Source organism: Phoenix dactylifera, chromosome 8 (assembly GCF_009389715.1).
Source record: "Phoenix dactylifera cultivar Barhee BC4 chromosome 8, palm_55x_up_171113_PBpolish2nd_filt_p, whole genome shotgun sequence".
Lineage (NCBI taxonomy): Eukaryota > Viridiplantae > Streptophyta > Magnoliopsida > Arecales > Arecaceae > Phoenix > Phoenix dactylifera.
Genome location: NC_052399.1, coordinates 8,630,280 through 8,648,432, shown reverse-complemented (window position 1 = coordinate 8,648,432; position 18,153 = coordinate 8,630,280). Strand labels below are relative to the sequence as shown.

At 38.9% G+C, this 18,153-nt stretch overlaps 2 protein-coding genes across 4 annotated transcripts; one reads left to right on the top strand and one right to left on the bottom strand.

Annotated features, from left to right (window-relative positions):
- Positions 1 to 2,830: 2,830 nt before the first annotated feature.
- LOC120111485 (glycine-rich cell wall structural protein 1.8-like) lies at positions 2,831 to 7,058 on the top strand. The gene is made up of 2 exons (XM_039128541.1): positions 2,831 to 3,223; positions 6,978 to 7,058. Exons 1-2 carry the CDS (start codon positions 2,831 to 2,833, stop codon positions 7,056 to 7,058), a joined length of 474 nt encoding a protein of 157 aa, XP_038984469.1.
- Positions 6,921 to 11,856, bottom strand: LOC103721727 (shikimate kinase 2, chloroplastic-like). Of its 3 annotated transcripts, none has more exons than XM_008812039.3 (11): positions 11,694 to 11,856; positions 11,220 to 11,542; positions 9,427 to 9,485; positions 9,222 to 9,276; positions 9,032 to 9,104; positions 8,842 to 8,929; positions 8,558 to 8,640; positions 8,337 to 8,466; positions 7,793 to 7,871; positions 7,327 to 7,391; positions 6,921 to 7,247 (listed from the first exon to the last, which is right to left on the bottom strand). In XM_008812039.3, the coding sequence occupies exons 2-11, from the start codon at positions 11,434 to 11,436 to the stop codon at positions 7,176 to 7,178; spliced, it is 921 nt and encodes a 306-aa protein (XP_008810261.2). In that variant the 5' UTR covers positions 11,437 to 11,542; positions 11,694 to 11,856; the 3' UTR covers positions 6,921 to 7,175. The 3 variants fall into 3 exon arrangements, with proteins under 3 accessions (XP_008810261.2, XP_008810262.2, XP_026666064.2); XM_008812040.3 differs by having other exon boundaries at positions 11,656 to 11,847; XM_026810263.2 differs by lacking the exon at positions 11,694 to 11,856 and having other exon boundaries at positions 9,427 to 10,268; positions 11,220 to 11,352.
- Between the last annotated feature and the right edge of the window lie 6,297 nt (positions 11,857 to 18,153).

The following is an 18,153-nucleotide window of genomic DNA, read 5'->3' as shown; positions in this document are numbered from 1 at the left end:
TAATGTGGGCTATGCTGTTGCGCGAGGCTCCGCCCAAAGCGCTATCCCCGCAACATGAACCTTTATGATGTAGCACAAGTGCAGAAAAAAAGAGGAGAAGGAGGAAGAACAAGGGAGGGAGAAGGAGGAAGAGGTTATAGAGATGCGGGAAGAAAAGAATGGGAGGAGGAAGAAGAAAAAGAACAAGAAGGAGGCTAGGATTTTTTTTATTCAATTATCAATTGCCTCATACATGAGAGGGGTGGTCTTTATATAGACCTTACATATTGACCTAATTACATAAATCCAATTGACTAGTCTAATAACAAAACAACTGATCAAATTGACTTGACTAAAACAAAAGCAAATAATGTAATAAAAAAATGACTCGGACTCAAATGGACCCAATCCGGATCTGACTCAATCTGGGAGCCCAGGATCACCTGGATGAAAGGCTCTGATGTCCCCATCAACTCCTTCCAGGTGGAAAAAAAACTCGACCCCGTCGAGTACAGGTCTGGGCAGTTGTCGTACTGCTCCAGGAGATCGGGGTCAAGGCGCTGCAATTGGGCTCTAGAAATCCACGTCACATCGGGCTTTGGTTGAACTTTCCACCGAACAAGGTAACATTGGTAACCATCGTTCCTAGTTGACAGAACCTGCTCATCCAATATATGTTCTATTTGTTCTCTGCATGCATGAAATTTAGGAGGTGGTGGCTCAACAGCAGGTAATAGGTCAGGATATTTAACATGGGCAGGTATATCAATAAAGGGGTTAGAAGGCATGAATGTTGTCTTTTGTATGGGACTAAATCTTCAATATTAAATGTCGCACTAATCCCATAGTTATCAGGAAGATCCACAACATATGCATTCGAACTGATTTTCTTTAAGACTTTGAACGATTCCGCACTACAAGCTTGCAATTTTTTAAACATTTTCGAAGAAAATCGTTCAAGCCTAATTCTTATCATGACGTAATCTCTTTTACTTAACTTTTTATAACGTCTATGTAAATCAGCAAGGAATTTATATTTTAAGTTATTAAAACGAATACAATTGCTGATTTCTTGATGCAATGAATATGGATGTGATGTAAATGATTGTGCAAATTCAAAGACTCTATACTGATGAGACATGAAAAATAGATCTATGGGTTGCTTAGGTTTGTAATCATGCACCACTTCGAATGGACTCATGCCTATGAACTTGTTAACCGAACTATTATATGTAAACTCAACTGTCGGTAAAGTTAAATCCCAGATCCTAGCATATGCACTTGGGTTGAGCTTATGTTGTGGAAGGTTGGGCAGAGATACTACAGAAACTAGATCAATTGCGTGTTGGATATCATGCATCGGAGGAAGTACATCCGGAAGATCATCAGGGACTACATAATGAAACTTCTCTAGAAGGGAAACTACTACAGGAAAATGCTTAAGGTTGGACTCCGCATTGGTATCTTTAGCTACAAGTGCCAACTCAGGTGACTGGCTCTCAATATCTTTTATTACCTCTTCCATAGTAGCGATGTGAAGTGGCTTGGTTGTACTTAGATTAATAGTCTTCTTTTGGGAATCATTTTGGACAAAGTCTAATCCTGTGGGTTCGTCTTCAAAGTCTTCTACATAGTCTTCTATATTTGGTTCATAGACTTCTCTGATATATTTGGTCTCTTGGGTCCTAACTTCTGGTTCAGTAATCAGGTTAGTCTTGGCAGGGCATTGGTGCGCGATGTGGCCGGACTTTTGGCACCAGAAGCAGCATTGGGTTTGGCTTCGAGAAGGAGGGTTGGAACCTAATATTTCTTTTTCCTTATTAGTTGAAGGGTTCGGGACAAGCATCGGGAAGGTCCTAGTCGATGCTTGAGTTGGGCCAGGCTGATTAGGAGGATTGAAAAGCGGTCTAGGTTGTGGGAGATAATTTTAGTTAGGTCGGGCTGCAACAGGGGTTGGCGGTTTAGGGGTCCTAGCATTTCGCATGAGCTCACGAATCTCTTGTTTGAATTCCTCATGTCCAGCCCGCATGGCATCGAGCTGTTCTATGAGAGACCTCAAAATGTCGGAATTCATGGTAGCTACAGGGGTTTTAGGTTGATTGAAATAGGACTCCCTATCACTACGGGTTGACATGCAATGATGACACTAGGTGATGATGTATTAAACCCTAATAGATATGATGTAGGACCAAATTTGATGCAGGATAACTTATTAATGCAATCTATTATGATTTCAGAGGTCAGTAAGTTTTCACAAAATTAACTTAAAGTTTAAATGTTGTTGATTTTTTACTTCGGTTATTCAGAATTAAGGATTAAGATTATTCAATTTAAGAAATTAGATTACAATCAAGTAGTACAGTTGTTCTGATCCTAAAGTAATCTGATCGAATAATATTGAGAAACGTCATGTTACTAGGGTGTGCTAATTTAATATCAAGATTTAATGGGTAATAGGACAGGATCGGAAGTGAAAGGTTTAATGTTCTGAATTTTGACAACAATAAAAGTTTCAAAATGTGGCTATCATGCAAGAGAATTAGAACATAATTAAATGAGCAGGCCCAAGAAAAGTGGAAACCTTATTACCTGTCGTGAAGTAGACGATCAGAGTCGTTTGCTCGTGGCTTCTCAAGCAATGGAGACGTCGTCAGACGCAGTGCAGAAACTCAGTGGTGTTGATTGCTAAACTCAGACTGTTGCATGATTGAAGTGGACGCCAAGAAGAGATGAACAGCTGGAGGTTGAAGCTGTGGAGAGGGGATGCTGCTGGCGCACGGGTTGATGAAGAGCCTGCTGGGGTTGATGTGGGGACTGGTTGGCCTTGGGCCTCTGGATGGGCTCTGAAGTGATGGTCCCGAGGGCCTTTGTCGGTGGGTCAGAAAGAAGGGGAAGGAGGGGTTCCGATGGGGTGAACAAGGATTTGGGTTTTGGGGAGGGCCGATGGCCGGTGAGGAAGATGGAGGAGGGCGTTGCAGCGGCGACGGTGGTGGGTGGCGTAGTGGCGGCGAAGCGAGGGCGGAGCGCGAGGGCGGAAGCTTCGGTGGCATTGACGGCGAAGGCCGAGGGTGGTGGCCGCAGTCGGGGAAGCGCTGCGGTCGGCCAAAGCGGCGGTGGAGATGGTGCTGGCGGAGATGGGAGCGGCGGCGGGTGGACGGCGCACGGCGGACGGCGGAGTGGCGAAGGTGGCGGAGACTATGGGGGTGACAGCGACGTGGAGCGAACGACAGGAGAAGGTGAACAGGTACTTCTCTCTCTCTCTTTGTTTATTATTATTATTATTATTATTTCTTTTTTTCCCTCTTTTTTCTTCTTTTTTTTCCTTTTTTTTTTTGCGGATCCGATTGGATTCGGGTTATCAGGCTCGACCCGCTCCGATAACCCTCTGCGGGCACTCACATGATTTTTTTTTTTTCTGGTGGGAACGGATCCACGCTAGCGGTAGTGGGTTGATGGGTTAGGAACTTTACCCGTTAAGGTTGGTTGGCTTCAACCTCCCGATGGATGAGGTTGGCCGGGCCGGTTCTTGCGGCGGTGGTTGCGGGGCGGGGTGGAGGTCGCGGCGGCGGTGGCGGAGCTTGCGGCGACAGGAGGTGGCCGACCATAGCAGCCACGGGCGGCGTCGATAGGCACGGGAACCCGGGCGGCGACGTTTCCGTGGGGATATGGCTCCTCCGATGGCGGACTCGGGCCTTCATTGGGCGGTGGCAGCGGCGAGGACGTCCGACGGTGGCTCGGCGCTGCTGGCAACGGCGGTGGGCATGGGTGTGACGACGGGTGGGGTGGACTTAGCGAAGGTGTTTTCCCCTGTTCCTTGTGTGAGAACCGGGAGAAGGAAGAAAGGATTTCTTTTTTTTCTTCCTCCGGAAGGCTTGATGGAGGAGGTGTGTGATGTATGCCAGATGAGGGAAGAAGAGATCAGGAGAGATTCTGTTTGGAGACTTCGGCGTGGAAGAAGAAGCAGGGAAAGGCAGAGGCCGGCAGTGGTGGCGGGAGGAAGACAGCACGCTGTTTAAGGACCTGGGGCTTTGGCATAGAGACAAAGTCGAGGCTCTGATACCAAGCTGATGTAGCACAAGTGCAGGAAAAGAGGAGAAGGAGGAAGAACAAGGAAGGGAGAAGGAAGAAGAGGTTATAGAGATGCAGGAAGAAAAGAATAGGAGGAAGAAGAAAAAGAACAAGAAGGAGGTTAGGATTTTTTTATTCAATTATCAATTGCCTCATACATAAGAGGGGTGGTCTTTATATAGACCTTGCATATTGACCCAATTACATAAACCCAATTGACTAGTCTAATAACAAAACAACTGACCAAATTGACTTGACTAAAACAAAAGCAAATAATGTAATAAAAGAAAATAACTCGGACTCAAATAGACCCAATCCGGATCTGACTCAATCCGGAGGCTTAGGATCATCTGGATGAAAGGCTCTAATGTCCCCATCACTTCATCGTCAAATTCTAATAACACACCCACCCCACCCACCCACGCATATATAGGGGATGGACTATTCTCCTCTCAACTCTAAGTTGATAATGTAGCATTCAAGTCCAAGCTCCAAACTATGGATCATGATCTATAATGTTAAAAATATTAAAAAACTAAAAATCCCATATTTTATTGGTCTTTAATCTATGCATCATGTGGATTAAATAGAGTGGTTTTCATTATGTTAGTGTAGTAAAATACATGACAAATTATTTAAATTAAGAATCTACCTTATTAATTATAACCCAGACATGTCAAATATATATAAATTAAAAGTCAATAGATTTTAATGCTTGAATTATAGCAAAACATGGCAATTATTTTAATATTCAATTTTTTGTCTATATGATACTTAAGTTATGGACTAGCAAAAACATGTGACCATTTATTTCTAGGCACTTTTAGTAATATAAATCATGATCAACAATGTAAGTCATCAACTTAAATATACCATTATTGATTTTGAACTCAAATGAAATAGATACCCTCGCTTTGAGAGAAGCAGTGTCCATATCCCTACATATACATCAAGTTAAGCATGCATAGTGAGGATGTTTGGGTGTGTCTAAGGACACGCACTTTTATGTTCATACAAGTTTACGTACGTGGGAGCTGTTAGTAAAACCGTATTGCCAAGATCAGTTGTGATAATCTATATGATAATAAAATAACAATTTAGAGCATACCTGTTGATGTCGATTCCTTCGGCAAGTTAACAAAGCAAGCGAGAGGTGAAAAATGATTGAATAGTGATATAAGAAAGCTAGAACGTTGTTACCATCCATAAGCCACTAGTTCTTTAGTATCCAGATCAAGATAAATAAAAAGTGGAATCCAAACAATTAACTACTTTTCCTTCTTGGACTTAGTTGCTCATTATTCGAAAACAAAGAGAGTCGGGCCCTTCTGTTCTTTCCAACCACAAAGTTGATGAGAGTATCTTTAAGATTTTGTAGCTATGAGAAGAGGGAAACCAGAACCCAACTCCTCTTTACAAGTGCTAGGCTTAAATTCCCACGAGGACCAACTAGACTTGTAGGCCTTAATAATGATCATCTTTCCCAACAGGCCTAGTTTAATTAGCTATACCTCATGATTCAGCCATTCAATCCCGGTTTTATAAACTAAGAGCTATTGCTAGAGTGCAAAAAGTCTAACAAGAGCCTGTTCAATATTGATTTTAAATTAGTTTCAAGCCCAAAAGGTTACTGTCAATCTTGGCTCATTTTTTCAATCATTTTGGCTGATTAGCTAAAGTGAAATGCATTTTTTTTTTGGTAACTAGCTAAGGTGAAATTTATTAACCTCGATTATTACATCAACGGACTTATGTTAGTCATCAGTCCAGGAGACATAATTCGGGCCATATGTTTTGCATTTCAGTTCCTCAATTTATGAAAAACAAATGTAAATAAGCTGTAGGTTCTTTATTTGCAAGGTTAGGGAACTGTCCATAGACCACAGATTTAAGATGCTAACATCGAGGCAACAACCTCTGGAGCAATTCATTGTGTAGTCGGAAATCAGGTGGTTGTAGTGGGTTATGTCATTAGAGATTCCTTTGTCTTCTTTCTCCATCCCTCAGACCGAGCTCTGAGCTGCATGCTTGGGAAGGGATCCAGGCTGCTTATGTTGAGCTTCTGACAAGATACGGGCATATGGCTTGAAGGTGATTCCTTTTTCTCCTGCCCTCTCCTTCCTGATATTTGGAACATGGGGAGGCAGGCCTCTCCATTTTTTCCCAAGCTTCCAATATCATCAGAGAAGGCAACCAACCAGCTGATCAGGTGGCTGGATATCACTTTAAACCAAAAAGAAAAAACCAAAAAAAAACAAAAAACAAAAAACAGAGAAAGGGGGAGAGAGAGAGAGAGAGAGAGAGAGAGAGAGAGAGAGAGAGAGAGGAAGAAGAAGAAGGGAGAAAAACACCTCCAAATAACACAGCTAAATCTATGGCGGCATATGCATCAATTAAACTCACCAGATTGCCTCCCAACTATCTCTTAGTCATAAGGTTCCCTTATCTGTTAAAATTGTGTAGAAAAAAGTTAATGGTGGCCAATCTGAAAAACCTGAGAGAATATAATGTTACCACCATTGATGAACCTTCCAAATGACCACCCGAACTGTCACGTACGGATGATCACAAGCCTCATTTATCACCCACTTCTCTCTTATGTAAAATTTTTACCACCCACTCCCTGCCAAGAGATCACAAAAGTTCATCAGAGCTCCTGGAACATTAAGACGAATTCCTTGAATTGATCAATCCATAGATAAAGCATGAGTATTAGATTTACAAGCTCACCACCAAACAAATGAGTTGTAGCTGGGAATTGAGACCCAATAGCGGAAGAAGCATGGTATGATGCACCAAGCATGCCAAATAGTAACCCAGCTTTTAGCCAAGTTGCCAGTGAACATCACACCAGCCCAGACTACCAACAATTGGCAACGGCTAGAAATTGCATACATTCTTTTGTACCTAAGAATTTTGTCAATTTGCAGACAATTGCAACAGATATAGGCCACTTCACCTCACAGCCATTAAAAATAAACTATTTTGATTGTCTACAGCCACAATCATGAAAGAAGATTTGGGGAATACATATAAATTAAAACTCCTCCACTCATAAGTTTGATCATTTACATAAACTATGTTAAAAAGTACTAGCACAACACATGATCTGGGGTTGCCTCAATTCTTCAACCCTGAAGATATGACAATCGTCCAACAGATGCTTTCCCAGTAAGAAAGCTCTCGATCCTTATAAGTGCCTGATGGAACAGAAATGCGACGTCATGAAATGCCAATTTTGAATAATTCAGGGGAATGAAAACTTAACCACGATAATACCTCAACCGCAATAGCAGTGGGTGTGAGCGAAGAAACATCATCATGACCTTGTTTTGCCGCAATAGCTGCATGATAATGTACCATAAAATTTGAGTTATTTGGTAATGAGCATGACTGTGATCACAGCCAACAAACTCCAACTACTTATGATAAGCATCATGCAGTGTGGCGACATCATTTACAGGAACACAGAAAACTATGAGAAACCGAGATGCTGATTAATAATCTTCTAAAGGATGTCCAAGATGCACGTACTCTGAAAATAGACAAGACATGAAGCAAAAAACAATCCTAAAGAGGGTAGCTATGAATTGAAAAATCTATTGGGCATCGTAGATGGCAAAGATGCACAGAGAATGCCATATCAGCATCCATCTAATTGGACTTCAATAAACAATTCAATTATGGTCCGAGTCCAGAAACAAAAAAGCAAATAATTAGCGACCAATGCATTGCATGTATATACTTTGAAGGCAAACTCTTGCATCAGCATTGGCATAGGCTTCCCCCCTTTCTTCAGAGAGTGTGGAGAGCCGCACAAAAGCCTGCAATTAAATCGTAATTGAAGTCAAGACATCCAGTCATCTACTGCATGTAAGAATATATCTTAAGCTATGTTCTGTCTCACAGCTAAACCGAAACTTTTTGTAGATATAGTCCACTAAGAACTAGAAGTGTTGCAAGTATGTTTCTGTCTTTCCATTATATTAGCCTTCAAACCCATAATGTTCAGCTAGAAAAGAACTCAAATGAATCTTCAAATCCAAGCTTCCATGCATCAGGGTTATACAGTCAAATCATAGAAAGTAAAAAAATGTAAAGCAATGCTCAAAAGTATGAATGGAGTTAGCAAACTAGCAGACCGTACCACGGCCAGAGTTTAAAACGCATGCTACATTTAGTCCCTTCTAAGACCCAAAACATTAAATATATTCCACCTGGAAACCACTTTCAGACAAAGAAAATTAAGACTTTGGTATGTCATTTTAATTAAGTGGCAAGCTTGCTACCTTTGTATAAGGATCACCAGGCTCTTGATGCAAAAGAGGCCGAGAGGCAGTTCCTACAGCAGCAATCCGCCTTGCAAGAGCTTCCAGTGGCACATCCAACCAGACAGTTATCCCCTGTTGCATGTATTTCCTGAAAACTCAAAATCATAAAGACTGCTTGTTCCCATCGAGAAGAAAGCATATCATGAGCTCACAAAATTAAAAGTGTGATAATCCATTACCAGTTAACTGGTCGAATAACAGCACCACCTCCAGTTGCAACTACTAACCGATGCATTTTTGACAAGTCCCTTAGCACTTCACTCTGATAGAAGAAGAAAAAATGGCAAAACATTATGAAAAATAAAATACGTACTCATGACTAACATCTATGGACACGTTGTCCCATGCAAGAAAGAAAAGGAGGAAAAAAAAAATGAAGAGCATAATATTTGCTGATAAAACAATTAAAGAAAAATTCCCCTTCAAATTATATATATCCTAAACAATATGGTAAAGACTTTACTCCATTGTCTCTAAAGAATGCCTCACTGTACTCCTTAAATATCTGGGCAACAGAAGGTACACCAACAGCTTGCTCCACCAGCTTGTCACTGCAACAACAAGATAAATTGATTTACATCTCCCAGTTTACACACATCCTGAAGTTAAAGGCTACTCTGAAAGCAATGCCCTACAATGACCACCACACAAACCTGTCAAAAAAGGAATATCCTAATACTTCTGATAGAATCTTCCCCACTGTAGTCTTACCAGAACCCATCATTCCTGTATAAAAGCAAATGTCACCAGCTAATAGGATGGCATCTATGGGATTAATTATACCAACACAATGTATTCATTATCAGAAGTAGGTTTCATATGAGAAAAGACTAGAAAACCGACCAACTAGATATATACAACGCCCGTTTAAGGAGGAGGTAATATCTTCCGCTTTCCTCTGCAGAACATTAGCCTCAGATCAGATAGGATATGTAAAAAAGTCAACTTGAACCATATATTTCACTTGACAGAGCTTTAATATGACATGTTAATATTAGCAAAATAGAACATTTTTAAAAATCCTTAATTTGAGACATCACTTTCATACCTTTAAGATGAGGGCTTCATCAACTGAGGCATTAAAGTTTTGTGACTCTGCGGATGAAGCTACATGACACAACATTATAGACAACAATTAATAAATGGATAGTATCGAAAAAGGAAAAGTCTTATTATTGAAATTTTATCCCTAGTGTATAGCAGTACCAAGAGTCATCTCAGATCTACTGGGAACTCAAATTCAAATAATAGCATAAGAAGTCAAATGAAAAGTCCAGCTATCAGGAGAAAAGAAAAATTCAACGAACCCATGAAGTTGCAACTTGAAAAATTCACTCCAAGCAAATACATGAGATGCAGCAAAATTTGATTGAAAAAAATTAAGTAACAAGGTGAGTCAATTTAACATATGAAGTTGTGAATTAAAAAAATGAAACAAATCATCATATGAACACTGGTTTTTCTTCCAAATATATTCCAAGCACTGGTTAAAAATTTATAATAGTGAAATAAGCTATATCAACCTCACCTCTAACATACAATTTTTTTTGAGGAAACAATTAGTCAAAGGAGCCTAATCACTTGCATTACTCTACCATACGAATTTATAACTGTGTATGTACTTGCATCATTTGATATTGATGGGCTCCGTGTAAACATTAATGCAAGTCCATACCTTTTTCTCTTTGAAAAGTAAGCTACATGTGCAGCTTCGGATCCCAACAGAGAATGATGCAAATTAAGATTTTCAAGTGCATGAGTAAATGAAATGTTCAAATAAAAGAGAGACTTCAAAGCATACTCTATGGTCGACTTCATGGGCATGTTGTATCACCATCACGACTGTCGAACGGGCAGCGTGAATGGTCCAGCAGTCCCAAAGGTTAAGCACTGTCAAATGGTGAAAATACCAAAATCCTGTTCTGAATTCAATTCAACATGTGGGTGCATAACAGAATCTTTAAAATTTTCTACAGTGCATGGTGTGTTTTTAGTGACAATAACTGCCAGGAAATGTGTTTCCTATATAAAAAAAGTCATTTCCTGGAAACCAACCGAAATGGTTTTAAATTAACTAACAGAAAATGAAGAAAAAGAAATGTGAGGAAGGACTTGGGAAACTACTGAAATGTGAGAACTTCTGGGAAATACCGTGATATTTATATGAGAAAAAAAAGGAACCCATCAGTAACCATTCCCAGTGGGTCCTATGATTTCCTCATAGTTCTCATGTGCTTCCCAAGTCCCACTCAAGCACCCCACAAGTGTTTCCCAGCAGGGGCATTGTGAACTGCCAATTTACAGCTCCCTACCTTCCACTTAACAGATCAATCTGTTGATCTGATTCTTGGAAATGCCAACGACAAGTGAAATACTTATAGCAATTGTGTTAGTAGTATATATAGGAAAATAAAACATAAGTAGCTCAGGTACTCAAGTTCTTGATTTTCTTTTTTTGAGAAAGATGGAGAGCAGGCTTGGAGACCTACACCATTGATTAATAAGAAGGAAAGAATACCAGCAAACTTTGCTCGTATTATCTGAGTGAGGCTAATTATTTCTTTAATATAATTTGCTAAAAGTTGACTCCACAAAAATTTCAGGAAGGAACACAACCATCAAAATTTTCGTAGAAGGCTATTGAAAAAATCGGGGAAACACTAGATTTTGAGTCTTAGAGTGAGATTTCAGACGTAGTTTAATGTTTAGAATTAGGTTTTTCTCCCCTTCTTTGATAGTACTTTTTTATACTATATATATTATGTCAACAAAAAGATCTAATTTTTTTAAGCTACGAAAGAAACTTCAAGCATTACAAGCATTGTTCTTCAATAAATCTACCTCCAGATTTTTTATAACAGCAAGAAACCTTCGACTCAGGATGCCGAGATCGAACCAACGCAACCCTTGGCCTCGAATCCCGGAGGCCAAGCGTCTGAAACCTCTTGTCCTCCCCACATCCCCTCGAGAACAGCAAGAACCCTCGATATTTCTTCCCAGCCTCCTCGCATCCGATCCAGGAACAGGATTGCAAACTCAAAGCCGCTCCCGCTTCCATCTTTCCCTACTTAAACAAAACCCCACCAAAATCCAAACTTTGTTGCTTTCAGTGGAACAATCCAAAGATTCTTCCGCTGCCCCGAAGATGGAGATCCGACATGATCCTGCGAACCAGAGATTCGCTCAAAAAAATCGAAAAAAAAACCCCACTGATTTCGATCATATGGGCGAAAAAACTGCCCAGAAAAATCGAGAAGAAAACCGATAAATAGAGGACATGAATCGAGATCTGAGATCGAGGGAAGCGAATTCGACCAGAAATGTCCTGAAAGTCGAAGACCGCGGAGTATCTAATGGCGGATCCTCGCGAAGCCTTAGGGATTTCGAAGAGCTCCCGCGGGGAGCTCAGGGTTAGGCGCGGGTTGCAAGGAGGAGGGGGCCGAGAAATTTAACTACTACTACTCCGCCCACCGGCTTCTCGACGGGATCGAGTCGTTGCATTCCTACAGAATATTCCTAAATTACCAAAATATCCTCTATGGACTCTTTTGACCTACGACATTTACGAAATGTCCTTTGGTTTTACGCACTTTTAGCAAAGGTACAGATGGGATTATCGATAAGTATGAGAGGTTTATCGTCATAAAAGATTTTGCGGGTTTGGTGGGTTGTGGCGTTCAGGAGGAGTCGGCATCTTCCTCGCGGACCCAACTACCATGGAGGCACCACGCTATGTGCTGACAAATGCATAGAAGTCGTTTGCGGGAAACTAATCTGCCGTCCGTTCGATCGGTTTAAAAGTCGAACCATGCGTTCATGCACGTCGTCAAGGGACGTTGAATGTGACGGGTATTTCTCCGGCGGACAGGTTGTGACTTTTGGTAAATCTGAAGGCAAATAGGATAGTACCGCATAGAACGTTTTATGCGTGGTAAGTGAAGCCGTTGCCCGTCTAAGTTGGGTTGGAAAGGAACGTACGGCTCGATTTCTCCCAGTAATCACCAATCTCGGGTGCCTACGTGTCAGTATTCAATTGGTGAAGGAGGTGGGAGAAAGACGAACAAAAATCATATGGGGCGCGTACCATACTAGATCGCATGGTACGCGCTCCTATTTCGACCACGTTCAAGAGATGGGGTCGGTGACGGAAACAAAAATCATATGGGGCACGTACCATACTATATCGTATGCGCTCCTATTTCGGCCACATCCAAGAAATGGGGTTGGTGGCGGGGTTCATCGACCGGAGCCTTCTTTTAACTCGCATTCGGTTTCTTTCGCTTCGTTTTTTTTTTTTGATGCAACGTTCGGGGCTGTTGCCGAGCTAGCTGTCATTTTTTATTCCTAACGGGAGTCCGTCAATATCTAACGTTGGTGCTCGCCAATCGAAGTGTTAGTATTAAAACTATAAAATAAATTTAGGTTTTAACTTACATTTATACTAACAATTATTATTTTCATGTTCAAGTATAATTTTTGGAAAAAATATCTATCGAAGTTACTTGGCAAGTCGGAGATAAAGAAGTGGCGATTGGAATTTATATCGAATTGTCCATTACAGGCACCAAGGTAATGCTTAGCATAATTAGTACTCTTATTACATTTGATAATTTGTGTTTCATTGCTTAGTCATTAATTATCATATTATTGCAGTTCCTATGATTGCGGAATTTTTGTTCTCAAATATATAGAACGAATATTGGATAGAGCATTACTCTCAATTAAAAAAGGTTTCTACCCTCTTCTTAAATTTATTTATCTTTATATAATATTGTTCTAATGCTTAGGTGTATTTTTTTTCTAGTGGGAGATCGGACAAAGCCGTGCAAAATTTGTGGTTCAGATATTGCAATATCCAAATTTACTGTCTGCAAAGAAAAAGTTGGTTGATTGATGCACAAGAATTATCATTATAGTTGTGATTGTGCGGCGTCGTCTATTTTACAAGATGTAAAGTTTTGATAGTTTAGATATGAACATTGATCTATATATATAATGGTTAACACTCTTTTTAGGTTTTTACTGAATTTGTTATCTATTTCAAGGAATGTAAAAGTTTTGCATCTCTTTTGAAGTAATACATTATCTGGCGAAATGATACACACTAGGAAAATGGCCATCTAAGTTTCAATACACACCTTTAAGTATATCGGTACACAGTTTCGACAACTTGGTGTTCACCAGTACACACCATATGGCAAGTGATACACACTCATCGGCTTCTTGATACACACTTTAAGCTTTGCTAATACATACTAAGCATCGATCCAATACATATCTTTAGGTATATCGATGCATACTTTCCAGATCATGGTGCTCAGCAGTGCATACTGCATGGCCAAATGATACACACTAGAAAAATGGCCATCCAAGTTTTAATATATACCTTTAATTATATCGATACACAGTTTCGACAACTTAGTGTTCACCAGAACATACCCAATGGCTAAGTGATACACACTCGTCGGCTTCTTGATACACACTTTAAGCTTTACTAATACATACTAAGCATCGATCTAATACATACCTTTAGGTATATCGATGCATACTTTTCAGATCATAGTGTTCAGCAGTACACACTGCATTGCCAAATGATACACACCAAGCAGAATGGCCATCCAAGTTTCAATACATACATTTAAATATATCGATATATCGTTCCGACAACTTGGTGTTCACCAGTACATACCACATGACTAAGTGATACACACTCATTGGCTTCTTGATACATACTTTAAGCTATTGCAATACACATTAGCAGCTAAGCATCAATCCAATACATATTTTTAGGTATATCGATACATACTTTTCAGATCATGGTGTTCAGCAGTACACACTGCATGGCCAAATGATACACACCTAGCAGAATGGCCATCCATGTTTCAATACATACCTTTAAGTATATCGATACATAGTTCCGATAACTTGGTGTTCACCAGTACACACCATATGGCTAAGTGATACATGCTCATCGGCTTCTGGATACACACTTTAAGCTATTGCGATACATATTAGCAGCAACCTAAGACATACCTTCAGGTATATTGATACATAGTTTTCAGAATATGATATTTAAAACATGGTATTCGCTAATACATACTATATGATTTTTTGATACATTATCTATAGTCAGAATATGTCAACTCTCTAAATTTTTAATGATTGAATGGTACATTCGTCTCACATTAATGCATATAAAAGTGCCACAAATGGAGAGATGTTTACAACTAAAAGTTTCTAATGAACAAAAAAAGGGTACGCATAATCCAAGCGGCAACCTCTTTCTAATCAATTACCTGCAATGCAATAAAAACTTGATGAGCTCCAGTAGATATGTTCACTAGATCTTTTAAAACTTTAAAATGAAATATGAATAGTAATATTAAGTAAAGACTTCTAGTTAAATACCCATATATTTTTTCAAAGTTTAGCTTGCGAGGCTTCAACTGTTGTTGACTTGGAACCACGTAATACTGCAAAATATAAATACATCATATGCAGGTTGAGATGATAAGGTACCGAAGAATTTGGATATGGATATGGGCTTGTTTGAGGAGTCCAATTAACTAAATGATTCATATTTCCTTGCATTATTGAATCTCGAACATTGATGGAGCATCCATGATAAGGTGTTATGTGCTCTTGTGAAAGAATAGATAATTCTTGAGAAGGAACAACATCATCATATCCTCCTAGCATATAGATGTTAATAAGAAATTGTCACACACAACAAGTTATAATATTCAATTGACATATTAAGTATTATAATTCATAGATTATCAATTAGCATCACTTACTTGTATCTCCTTTCGATATAGCTTCTCTATTCTTTTTCCTTCTTTTCTCAGGTGCACTCTTCATCCTTTTAGTGGTTGGACCTTTCTTAATAGGTGGCGGCTTGATTGTTATATGATTGCTAGGTATCTCCATATTACATATTTCTGATATAATATTCTTTTCTTTTTCATTGTCAACATTATTTATATTCCTTTGATGTAGCATCCCTTCGATCTCCATAGTCAATTTATCAAGCCCATTTTCTATGATATTTAAAATATCACTTGAAGTAGCACCTTTGACTGCAACAGCGATTGCCTTTTGACATACTCTGGTATAATAAGAAGCCAATGTTTTCTTGCCATCTAAATGGACCCCTAGTTGATGACTATTTGAGAATGCTCCATCTTTTGCATTCTTAGTCCATCGTTTTAGTATATATTTAGATGGGAAATGAAGAATATTATTATAATGAAGAACCTTTAGTGCATGCAAACATAAAATACTCATACTCTCAAATTTTAAACAGCTACATTTAACTGAGATATCAAGCGAATTAAATTCAACAAAACTAGAATAACAACCATCTGATGGAGTAATCTTATAAGTGTATTTGCCACCCTCACATCTTATACATTCACAAAAATATGCAAGTTAGCTCTTGAATTCCTCTTCAAAATCACTATAAACATGTCTTGTATATTTTACAGCTGCTTCAATTAACATAGGCAGTCCGCGAACATAAACAACTGGTTTTGTTTGTCCTGATTTAAAATCTTCATACAGTTCCTTCTTTCGAAATAAACCTACTACTTTCTGATACCTTTCTATAAATATTGAAAGAGATAATTTTTTGCAAAAGAATTTGAAGTGATCCTTCATACTCTCACTTCGTTGTGTCGTTGTCATATCAGTACAAAAGGACTCTCGACGATATACTGAAGCTCATTTCTTACGTAATTCATACAATTCATTCATCCATCAATTTTCCTCGAGTTTATATTTTTTAACTAAGCTTTTCTATTATGATTGAAAATACTCCACAGTGCGGCATTCATATATGCAAGCTTTGAACTCAACTTGAAATCCAGGATGACTAGAATATATATGAGAAAGATTTTTTGCAGCATTTTGAAATATATGCTATAAACATAGATGGTGGCATGTATTGGGTAGGTCTATTTCGATCGCCCTAGACATGGTGGCACATTGATCTGTGAAGACTATTTTAGGTTGTTTCCCTGATATGGCAGCTAAAAACGTTCTAAACAACCAAACAAATGAATCAATTGTTTCATCAAATAACAAAGCTACCCCAAACATAATCGTTTGCTTATGATGATTAATACCAAGAAGTGCAGCAAAGGGCATTTCATATTTATTTGTTTTAAAAGTAGTATCAAATGAAACCACATCCCCAAAATATGCATAGTCCATAATTGATCTCCCATTTGCCCAAAAGAAACTAGCCAATTGCCCTATTTCATTGACCTGTATAGCATAATAACATGAAGGATCTTCTAACTGTCGACTCTTCAAATAATCTAAGAGAATTTGTGCATCTCCAATGTTAAGTAGTCTCGTTCTCTTTGTACGCAAATAGTTAGAGTAATCAACTCTTGTAAAGCCGACATGTTCAACACCTTGGGATCCTTCGGCAAAAAAAATGTAAGCTTGTGAAGGATTCACTCCAGCTTTTTCCATCTGATCAATAACTATCATATGAACAAGAAGTAGTTTGCGATGCGACCTTAACATATATGCCTTCTCAGGACTTGTTAGAGGATGATTATGATCAGTTACCCCTCGATCAAAAAATATTTACGAAACTAACAGTTAAGACTGGTAAATTTCAGATTCATCTTGTGATAGTGGAATACTAAACTCCTTAATCTCAAGCAGGTTTTCAAAAGAAAGCTTCCATCAGGGTACAAGAACTGTGCTTTCACATTTCCGACTTTGATTTTATTTGCAAAAGGAAATGCTTTAAAAAGATATTTGCCTCAGTTTTTCTGAGGAAAGAAAAAAAGACAGGCCTTTCTCTAGAGTGCTTAATCGGTTATACGAATGATTGTCTGTTAATGAAATATGCGATTCCCTTCCTTTCCGGAGTGAGGCAATGAATATTGTATGCTTTCCTTTTCATTGTCAGAGCCTTCTCGTCGTATTAGCTATCGCAATCGGGAAAGCACTAGTCTGGTTACTGCTATCCCCTCTTGTCCGCTCTAGTCTATTAGCTCTTCTGCTCTGTTCTCTCGTCCCGCTTCGGTCACTAGTAGGAAAGCCAGTAAAGTAAGCCTGTAGTCCGAAAGAGAGAAGGCAGGGTCACGTCACGCAATGATAATTTTACTCACAACCCATAAATTTTTACGATCAATTTTGAATTCAACACGAGCCATGCAATTAGTTCTCTCGATCGCTCGTGGTTTCTTAGTTATATGTGTAGGATAAGAACCACGAGTACCTTCTTTATTGCACAAAAATGTTCTACTATGTATGCTTCCATCCTTTCTGATCCTATGGTGACCCTTGTGAACACTAAAACCAACTCTCTTCGCATATGAGTTATAAAATTCATATGCTTCTTCTTTTGAAGTAAACAACATACCAACTTTTAGGTTTGAATCTGAACCAACAACTATTTTTTGCAATGAACTTTCATCTTGAATAGATATCTATCAACATCAAATAATATAGAAAAAATAACATGCCATGTTCTTCAAGATAAAAAATAACTATGGTAATGCATTCAAAAGTAGTACATCAATAAATATAGCATTGCAAATAAGAGATGAAATATAGAAATTAATTTTAACTAATACCATAGCTTTTGGTGAGGAGAGCTCGGTATCCTGAATGGGACTTGTACTAGAACTTGAAATCTCATTTCTTGAGTACTCTTCCAACTTTTTCCTAGCATAATTTATGCAAAGAAGAGAAGAAAAAAATTAACAAAATGATAAAAAAAACTTTTTACTTTTTTCTAACATAAAAAATT